The sequence below is a fragment of the Peromyscus leucopus genome, chromosome 7 (genome assembly GCF_004664715.2).
Source record: "Peromyscus leucopus breed LL Stock chromosome 7, UCI_PerLeu_2.1, whole genome shotgun sequence".
In the NCBI taxonomy this organism is placed as follows: Eukaryota; Metazoa; Chordata; class Mammalia; order Rodentia; family Cricetidae; genus Peromyscus; species Peromyscus leucopus.
This window is the reverse complement of record NC_051069.1, coordinates 49,861,586-49,872,010: the sequence shown is the minus strand read 5'-3', so window position 1 is coordinate 49,872,010 and position 10,425 is coordinate 49,861,586. Positions and strand designations below refer to the sequence as shown.

Sequence of the window (10,425 nt, the reverse complement as noted above, 5' to 3'; positions counted from 1 at the left end):
GAAATAGTTCATAGAGCCTCTAACTCAGCAATTCTCCTGCCTCAGCAGTCAGACTGCAGTGATCACAGGCTGGACCACTATGCCTAACTAAGAGTCTTCAGGATGGCTTAGTGGTAAAGGTACTGGTTGCCAAGTCTGATGAGTTCAATCCCCAGAACATACAAGGCAAAGGACAGACTTTCACAGGTGTGTGTGAGTGTGTATGTGTGTGCCCACACACAGACACTAAATAATGGGGCTCTAGATGAGTTGGCCATTAAGAGCACTGGTTGTCCCTCCAGAGGACCTGGGTTCAATTCCCAGAACCCTCATAATAGCTCACAACTATCCATAACTCCAGTGCCAATGGATCTGATGCCCTCTTCTGACCTCTGCAGGTACTTCAGCACACGATGCACTAACATGCAGGCAAAGCACCCATGCACATTTAAAGAAGAGAAGCCAGGCAGCGGTGGCGCACACCTTTAATCCCAGTACTCGGAGGCAGAGTCAGGTGGATCTCTGAGTTTGAGGCCAGCCTGGGCTACAGAGCGAGTTCTGGGACAGCCAGAGCTACACAGAGAAACGCTGTCTCTAAACCTGCCACCCTCTAAAAGAAAATAAAAATAAAGCAGAGTAATGGGGACCACGGAGATGGCCCCGACGGAAAAGTGTTTGCCTTGCGAGAATGAGGACCCAGGCTCAGATTCCCAGCACCCCTTTTTTTTAAAGCTGGTAGAACATGCTAGTAATCCCAGTGCCGGGGAGGGGGAGGCACCGGAGTTTGCTGGCCAGCTAGCCTAGCCCACTTGTGGAGTTTCAGACCAGTGAGAGACCCTGTCCCAGAGCAAGGGTGGACGTTCCCTAAGGATGACACCTGATGTCCTCTGGCCTCCATGCACACATACAAATGTCATCAAATTAGGGCATAGCGCACACCCATAACCCTGGCACCAGAGAAGCCAAGCAGGAAGGCCATTGATTTCAGAGCTACACAGTTCGTTAGACCCTCTCTCAAAAGAAATTTTAAAAATGGAATGTGTAACATGCGTAAGGCCCTGGGTTTGAGCCCCAGCACTGTTAAAGAGAAGGAGAGAATCAGTGAGACGGCTCAGCCTCCGCAAGAACTTGCCATGCAAAGCCTGGCTAGCCTGAGTTCGGTCCCTGCAAGACACAGTGGGACGCAAAAACCTACTCCTCAAGTCGTCCTCTGACCTCCACACGTACACTGTGGCACGCACAGAAATAGTTTTTCAAGGGACATAACAAATAAGTTTGTTTCTTGCTCTGTAGACCAGGCAGGCCTTGAACTCACAGAGATCCTCCTGCCTCGGCCTCCTGAGTGCTGGGATTAAACAGCACTTTAAAACAGTGCTGGGGCTCAATTCCCACCACCTGGCAGGTAATTTTTTTTAATATGAGGGTTTTTGGTGTGTGTGTGTGTGTGTGTGTGTGTGTGTGAGAGTGTGAGAGAGAGAGAGAGAGAGAGAGAGAGAGAGAGCTAGGTGTAATGCCACACACTTGTAATCCTAGGACTCAGAAGGCTGGGGCAGGAGAATTGCAGAAAGCTCAAGGCCAGCTTGGGCTGCAAAGTGAAGCCTCTCTCAACCCCCAACTCAGAAAGGACACAATGGGAAGCTGGAGGGGGGGGGGGGGCGGGGCAGGGAGGGGGAGATGCTTAGCATGAGGAGACGGATCTGATTTCTAAAATTAAGTGTAATCCTCACTCCTCACTAGGTAAATGTACGATTTCCACTTCATACTCCTCTCTGCTACTAAATGGACCAGCCCAAGGAGGGCATGATTCTTCCCGTAGCTTTTGGTCCCTGATACAAAGCATATATGAGGAAGACATTGGGCTATTTTTCAGTGTAGGATTGGAAACCAGGGCAAGACAGGTGCTCTACCACTGAGTACCACTCTAAGCCGTCAGCCCCTCACTGGGGGAGTCTAGGCAGGGGCTCCACCACTGAGCCATGACCTCAGCCCCTCACTGGGGATTCTAGGCAGGGCTCTACCACTGACCCACACCCCAGCCCCTCACTGGGGGATTCTAGGCAGGGGCTCTACCACTGACCCACACCCCAGTACTTCACTGGGGGATTCTAGGCAGGGGCTCTCACTGAGCCACACCCCAGCCCCTCACTGGGGGATTCTAGGCAGGGGCTCTACCACTGAGCCACGCCCCAGCCCCTCACTGGGGATTCTAGGCAGGGAAACTACTGCTAAGCTACAGTCCAAGCCCTGAGTACATGCGTAGAAGCCACATGCTGAGTAACTCAATGGTGAATATGGTGGACTGCATGAATTCAGCTCTTTGGAGCCTGGTGAAATCCCTGCTGCTCTACTGTCTTCTTGGGCAAATCTGGTGTTTTATATCAATGTGTCAACCCCACCACCACCACCACCTTAATTCTTTATATTTCTGTTGTTGGTTTGGGCTCTTCTCTTTTTTTATTGTTTTGTGCTTTAGGTTTTTGTTTTGTTTGAGACAGACTCTCACTACGTAGCCTTGCTAGATCTAGAACTTGTTTTGCAGCCCAGGCCAGCCTTGAACCTCTGCCTTCTAAGTGTCTTTTCTTTGGTTCTAACAGGGTCTCATGGAGCCCAGGGTGGCGTGGAACTCACTATATAGCTGAGGCTGACTTTGAACTTCTGATTCTCCTGCCTCTGCCTCCTGAGTGCTGGAATGAGAGGTGTATGCCACAATATGTTGACGTATGTGGTACTGGGGACAGAATCGAAGGGTCTCATGCATACTTGGTGAGCCCTCTACCAACTGAGCGACGACCCTAGAACAGCTGGGGACTTTTTTATTATTTTAATTTTTACATTTTATTTTATGCATATGTACATGTACTTGGTGGTTTGTGTGTGTGTGTATTACACACACATATGCATATATGCAAATATATGTGCCACATAGGTGCTGGGAATCAAACCTGGGTTCTTTGCAAGAACAGAAAGTATTCTTAACTGTGGAGCCATGTCTCTAGCCCTTGTTTATTTATTTAAGATAGTGTCTTGTTATGTATCCCAGGCTGATCTTCACCTCATGACAATTCTCCTGTTGCCAGCTCCTATGTCCTGGGATTTAGGTGTGGCCCACTGCACTTGGATCTTTACAGGCAAATGTGGGTTACAGAATCTTCCCCACAGAATGAAACTCAATCCCTACAACAAATCAGTATTCTGAATGAAAAGGGAAGCCTGCAGTTCCAGCAACTTGGGAGGTTAAGTTCACGAGTTCAAGCTCAGCCTGTGCTACATAGTGAGACTTTCCAAAGAACACTAAAAAATGTAAAACCTAGGTTGGTGGTGTTGCTCAGTGGTAGGTGCCTACTTAATGTGCAGACAAGCCTTGGGTTCAGCTCCCAGCACCAAAAGACAAAAAAGCAAGGAAAAAAAACGGTGAGAGTCACTTCACTCAGGTTTCAGAATACAGGAAAGAAAAAATAGGTAGTAGATGCCGGATGTGTTAGCGCACAGCTCTATCTCAGCTCTTGGGAGGCAGAGACAGATGGATCTGTGTGAGTTTGAGGCTGTCCCGGTCTACTGCGTCCCATAGCTGAGTCCAGTGCCAGCCAGGATTACAGTGAAACCCTGTCTCAAAGCAACAACAAAATCTAGGTGGTGGGCTATGGTGTGTTAATACCTGATATGGAAATTTTTTAAAGAGAGTGAAGAGTGGACACCAGGGTCAGTCAACTGGGTTCCCGGGACAGGGGTGTATCCCCTGAAATGGGAGAACATGGCATATATATATGAGTTATCTCACTGTAAGTGTGTGGTATGTGTGTGCATCTGTGGGCAGCTGTATGAGTGTCTCCTGGAGGCAGAGGAGGACACCAGGGACCTGCTTTCTCAAGCCCACCTTATTCCCTTGAGACAGTGTCTCTCACTGAACCTATAGCTAGCCGGACAGCCAGCCAGCCCCAGGGATCCCGGTCTCAGCCCCACACAGTGCTGGGGTGGGTTACAGGCATGAAGGGGTGTGGGAGCCCGTTCTGGGGTTCCTCGTGGCTTTACCCAGCAGGTCCGAATAGAGGATGATCAGGACCACGGGCCTGAGTGCAGGTGTCTGAGATGGTCTGCACTTGGCTGTGCTGGGGGAGGAGGTCTTTTGCTCCACCCCTTGGCGTCTCTATAAAAACCCTGGGGCAGAGACAGTCGGGGCCGTTGGAATAGGTTCCAGGCCCTCTCGAGGCTATCCTTTATTTTCTGTTTATCTCCACAAGATTCTCCGCTATGAATCCTTCTATCTAATATTTCCTGCTGATCGCACTCAAGAAAACTCTGGGAAGCTGTGGGGGTGGTGGGTAAATGCCCCACAAAGGGGTGTGTGCATGTGCACATGTGTGGCCATGTCTGACCTTGGTGCAGCTGCTGTGACTCGAACTCAGAGCCTCACGTTTGTGCAATAAGCATTCTTACCCACTTACCCACCAAGCCCTCTATCTCCCCAGCCCCAACACACGCGTATTTTCCTTCTCTCCCCACCAGATCCTCAACTAACCACTGTGGAACTGACTGGAACTCAAGTGTGACGGCAAGGGTTTGGAGCGAGGAGACGCGACCTGCGGCTCAGGGTGGGCACTAACCAAGGTCATCAGCGAGCCTCCGGCCATCCTCAGCGGGTACGACGCGTTCGTCCTCCAGGTCACACTTGTTCCCCACAAGGATGACCTGGGCATTGTCCCAGGAGTAGGTCTTGATCTGTGTAGCCCTGTGGAGTCGTGGACATGGAGAGGGAGGTTACAGGTGGGGGAGGGGAGAACGAAGGCCTGTGGCACGCAGTGGTTGGCCAGCACTCACCAGTCCTGCACTGCGGTGAAGGACTCCTGGTTGGAGATGTCATACATGAGCAGGAAGCCCATGGCTCCGCGGTAGTAGGCCGTGGTGATGGTCCGGTAGCGCTCCTGGCCTGCTGTGTCCTAGGCAAACAGCGGTCAGTCAGCTGGGGGCCCCCTGCTCCCTCCCTGACTCTGCAAGGCCCTGCAAAGGGCACAGGTCTGCCCTTGTCCAATCTGGTGGGAGAAGAGGAGTGTTGCCTTCACACGCCCAACCTGATGGGGAGGCACGGGCCTGCCCTCACACGCAATCTAATCGAGGAATACCAGTCTGCCCTCATGGCCCAGTCTGATGAGGGAGGCATGACTCCGCCCTCACTGCCCATCCTAGTGTGAGCCATTACAGGGATGTATCACCAGGCCCACCCTGGTGGCATCTTGAGAGCTCTGTGAATGGACTCAGCTCTGCTCTGGATGGGCTCCAGTGTGCAGGGCCGTCTCCCATTTATGAGCATCCCTAACCTTGTTTCCAAGAGCCAATGTAATAGTCACAAAGAAGAGCCATCTGGACCTCAGGCCACCATCTTGATCTGCCACCTGGTCTCCTTGTTACCATGATGATATCAACAGCTGGACTGGGGACAGGGTTTAGCTCTGAATCTGGCAGCCTCTGTGGGAGTCCCCAAGATGGTCCCCAACTTCTTCCTCACTAGTCACTGGCACTTCCAACAGGCACCTTCTGTCCACCTTGTCCCTCCACAGGCCACCCAGAGCAGGGCACGTTCCCACATCCTGATGGATTTACCTCAGCCAAAAGACACCTCCCTGCCCTAAGCTCCTCTCTGTCTCCTGGGAACTCTCCTCGGGGTCTGATTCTCTGTTGGCTGCCCTCCCAATTCCCCATATGGCTCCTCAACCCACCCAAATCTGCAGCTTGATCCTCTTGTCGTGCCGATAGACTGTCTTGACCTTGAAGTCGATGCCCACTGTGCTCACGAAGGCAGGGGTGAAGGAATCATCGGCGTAGCGGAACAGGAAGGAGGTCTTGCCCACACTGCTATTCCCGATCAAGAGCAGTTTGAACATGTAGTCAAAGTTCTGGTCGGCTGCATCCCTCGGGCTGGCAGGGGACTCACTAGCGGATGCCATCGTGGTGGGATCTGCTTGGAGGGGAGGCCTGAAATCCTGATGAGGAAGAGTAGAATCCTGCAAGGGGGCAGGCACCAACCACTGAGCCTGCGAGTCTATTTGTCTCCCAACGTGTGGATCCGGGATCCAACTCAGTCACCAGGAGGGGCAGCAAGTGCCTCCACCTGCAGAGCCGCCCCCCGGCCCTAGTTTATTCCTGTCTGTCTTCAGGAGACAAGGTCTCACTCGAGCCTAGTCTGGCCTTGAACTCCCAGCCCTCCAGCCTCTGCAGCCAAGTGCATGTGGGGGACAGGCATGTCCCTCCACCTTGGGGCTGGAGTTCCAGGCGCTCCTGAGCTGACTGACCTATGCTTTAGGTCCTCTGAAAGAGCAATACCTGCTTCTCAACAGCTGGGCCACCTCTCCAGTCCTCGATCTTTTCTTCTTTTTAAAAAATTCTTTTAGGAAAAGTCTCATGTAGCTCAGGCTGGCCTCAAGCTCCCCACGTGGTGGATAATGACATCAAACTTCTGACCCCTGCCTCCGGAACTGCGATTACAGGTGTAATGCCCTTCCTGATGACTCTTGTTAGTACTCATCAACAAACCTCTGCCCGGTCCTTCTCTGCACCAGGCACTGGTCTCTGAAGAGACACAGCCGTGCATGAAGCAGAAAAACACTCACCTTTTATGGAAGACACAGTGGCAGGGCTATGGCTGCTGTTTAATCTTTATATAAAGGTGAAACTGAGGGCTGGGGGTGTGACTTAGCTGGGAGAGTGCTCACCTGAGGTTTCAGCTCAGCACCCAGTAAACCAGGTGTGATGTGCACACCTGTAATTCCACCACTAGGGAGGTAGAGACAGGAGGGTCTGCAGTTCAAGGTCATCCTGCGCTACACTGGACGTTTGATACCAAACTGTGCTACATGAGAACTTGTCTCAAAAAAAAAAAAAAAAAAAAAAAAAAAAGGCAAAAAGGAGCCTTTATGGTGGAAGCTCTGATTGCCTGCCCTGAGGTGCCGAAGTCAGGTAACAGTAAAAACTCAGGGCCGGTGGTGGTGGTGGGGAGGAAGTCGCACGGGCTGCAGACTGGACTTTGCCCAGTGTAAGCAGCTGGTATGGCCAGGTGTGAGCTGGAGGGGGGGTGACTGCCAACTAGACAGAGCCCCCTCCATCAGGGCCTGGATGTTGACTTAGCTGGTGCCTGCCACTGGGCTGCCTGTTCTTTCCCCTTTAGGTCCGCTTTGACCCTTCCCTGTCCCCCAAGGTAAGGGGAATTTCTATAAATACAGCATAGTTGAAAGCCCCAGTTAGGCTTCCAAGTGGGTACCTGCCATTTTATTTGTCAAAGGGGCCGGGCTTGGCTCCCTCTTGGCCAAAGCTGACTCACCCCAGCCATGGTCCACAGAGACAGGAATGAAAGTCATCAAATCCAAGGGAATTATCCTAGTCACTCAATGATCACAAAACCCACCACCACCACCACCCCATATCCTGCTCTTTATATCTGCCCACACTCCAGCATGCTGTCAAATCCTTCCAGTCTCTCGGGCTTCAGTTTCCCCAGCTGTCTAGAGTCGCTCTCGGAAGCCCAAGCAAAAGTATTTCTCAACGGCCTTCGGTGTTTTCTGTTTCTCTGCCCGGTGCATTTCCAAAGAGAACGCAGCCAACCCCACCCACCCTGTGTTCCGGGAGAACGGGTTTGAGGAGGGACCGCAAAGCGTCCGCCTGGCAGGGCCTTCAGGCTTGCCCCCGCCCCACCGCGGCTCCTCTTCCGGGCCGCCTAGGGGTCCCCCGGTCCTCAAGGCTGGCACCCGAGCTGTCACTTCACTGCGTGCACCAGCAGGTGCCTCCCCCATCACCATATGGCGCCCTCGCTCGCCCCCGGCTGGGCTCCTCGCCCACCTCGCCGCCGCTCGCGGAGCCAGCGGGGCGCGGGGAACCTCCAAGAGCCAGCAGCCCCGCTGGGGGCGCGGGACCCGGCCTCGTGCGGACCCCAGCCCAACCTGTCACAGCGCACGCGCGAACCCGCGGGCGGACTGGCGCCCTCGCCCCGGGACTCACCTCGGGTCACGCCTCGCGCACCGGGGTCCGCCCACGAAGTCGCTGCAGCCCGCACACGGCCGCGACCCCCGCCCCGCAGCCACCGCCGCCAGCACCGACACCCGGATCCCGCGCCGGCTCCGCCCAGGTGGAGGGGGCGAGGCCGCGGCAGGAGCAGGAGCGAGGCGTGGGTGGGGCTAGAGGGGGCGGGGCTGCCGTGAGAGTCGGCGTCTGGAGTGGGCGTGGCGTTCGCAAGGGGAGGAGCCAGGAGATGGGCGTGGCCCGCCGGGGACAGGGACCCTGCGAGGGTCCTAGCGGAGTGGGCGATGCCTTGCGGGCGGAGGCGGGTGTGGCCGGTGCGGGGCCGCCTCGAGGGGCGCTCACTGTGGGCGGGGAATTGAGGGCGTGGGCCTGGTAGTAGAGGGCCCACGGCGGGAGGCGGGACCGGAGTGGAGTGACGGGCAAGGCAGAGAAGTGGGCGGGGCATAACGTGTAGGGGCTGTCCCCGAAAGTTGAGCCGAGCAAGAGCCAATCAGATGAGAGCACGCGGTGTGCCGGCCCAAGAGGCAGGGGGTGAGAGCTGGATGTCAGGGACCTGACAGCAGTCAGGGAAAGGACATTAAGCCCCACCGTAGCCTCTCCTAGAAGTATACATCTCCTTTTCCCTAACTTCAAGTCGAAAATGTCTTCTATATACTCTGTGGTCAAGAGGAAAACCTCAGGAGCTGGGTTCTAGTCCCACCTCCACTTTCTAGGACGGTGACTCGGGATATATTTAACCTCTCCGAACCTCAATTTTCCCATCTGTCAAGTGTGTAGCCATGTTTTTGTTTTTAATTTTTTTAATTTTGGAGGCTGGAGAGATGAACCAACGGTTAAAAGCACTTGTTCTTGCGTCTGGGTTTGAGTCTCAGCACCCACATGGTGACTCACACATAACTCCAGTTCCAGGGGGCTCTGACCTCCACCCTTCTTATTTTATCAAGCAGCAAGAACCAACGTGGACAGAAATACATATAGGCAAAATACTCATGTAAAATAAAATTTAAAATCTAAAAAAAAAAAAAAATGTTATTTTATTTATTTTTTCAGACAAGGTCTCATTTAGTCCAAGCTTGCCTGGAATTCATTCTGTAGCCAAGAATAAATAAATAAACTGATGCTCCTGCCTCCACCTCTCAGGTCTGCGACTGCAGGTGTGCAAAACCATGCCTAGTTTAGGTGGTGCTGAGAATGAGCCTGAGCCTTCTTGTCTGCTAAGGAAGCACTCTCCACCCCCACCCCATTTCCTTTTCAATGCTGGCGATGAAGACCACATGGCCCTAAAGGTACTGAGTTACTCTGTTCAACGCTCTTAAGGGCTCCTGGAGTTAAAATATATTTTAGAAATAAGGAAATTAGGGCTGGAGAGATGGCTCTGAGGTTAAGAACACTGATTGCTCTTCTAGAGGTCCTGAGTTCAATTCCCAGCAACCACATGGTGGCTCACAAGTATCCATGAGATCTGGTGCCCTCTCCTGGCCTGAAGGCATACATGCAGACAGAACACTGTATAATAAATAAACCTTAAAAAAAAAAGAAAATTAAGGATCAAAGGAAGACAGATATTTGTCTGAGGCCAAATAATATTATATATTCAAAATAATATAGAGAGGCCATCAAAATGGATGAGTGGGCAAAGGCACTTGCCATTAGACCTGATGACCGGAGGATTCCAGGGACCCCAGGGGCCCAGAGAACTTGTCTCAAAACAAAAATATAGACTGATGTAGTGGCTCGCACCTGTAATCTTAGCACATAAGAGGCTGAGGCAGAAGGACTGTCATGAGTTTCAGGTCAATCTGGGCCACAGAGTTCCCTGGACACCCTGCCTCAAAACACACATAGGCACACACACACACACAACAACACACACACACACACACACAGCAACTTGAACTTCTCTGCTCACCCAGACACCTAAAGGGAACAGCTGTCTCCAAAGCTCCAATATATATGGACTGAGCTGGAGTGTGTTATCTAGGAAGAACCGAGTTATTCTCAGAAACAAGCAGCCCCCAGAGTCTCTGGGATACCACTCATCTAGGTTCCCATCTCAGGGTGGATGCTATGGACTAGGAAAGCTGAGCAAGCTCCATACTGTCTTGCAAACGCATGTCACTTCTGCTCACATCTCATCAGCCTGAACAAGTCACAATGTCACTTCCAGTGGCAGCAGGATATGGAATACGATTGTGCCCGAGAGGTGGGAACCTACAGTAACCATGGTCAGCACCATGACAGGCATACAGCAGGCACTCAATAAATGGTCATCATTAGAGGAGATATGCCAGAGCTGCGACAGCTCACACTCCAAAGCATCACGCTACAGGAACGGGGAAACATGAAACTGGGTGCTATCCCAGTGCATGTGCACACACACACACACACACACACACACACACACACAAACACACTCATCACCTGGACAAACAACCACAGCCA

At 52.7% G+C, this 10,425-nt stretch overlaps 1 protein-coding gene across 4 annotated transcripts in view; it reads right to left on the bottom strand.

Annotated features, from left to right (window-relative positions):
- The window catches only part of Rab3d (RAB3D, member RAS oncogene family), a 10,755-nt gene extending 2,655 nt beyond the window's left edge, over positions 1–8,100 (bottom strand). The window contains exons 1-4 of one of the 4 annotated variants that reach the window (XM_028872501.2): positions 7,963–8,100; positions 5,691–5,929; positions 4,795–4,913; positions 4,581–4,705 (exon numbers count right to left, since the gene is read on the bottom strand). In XM_028872501.2, coding sequence (XP_028728334.1) covers positions 4,581–4,705; positions 4,795–4,913; positions 5,691–5,918 — 472 coding nt within the window. In that variant the 5' untranslated portion in view covers positions 5,919–5,929; positions 7,963–8,100. Of the gene's footprint in view, positions 1–4,580; positions 4,706–4,794; positions 4,914–5,690; positions 5,976–6,294; positions 6,318–7,962 lie in introns of those variants that run through there. The other 3 variants (XM_028872499.2, XM_028872500.2, XM_037207689.1) reach the window with 3 other exon arrangements.
- Between the last annotated feature and the right edge of the window lie 2,325 nt (positions 8,101–10,425).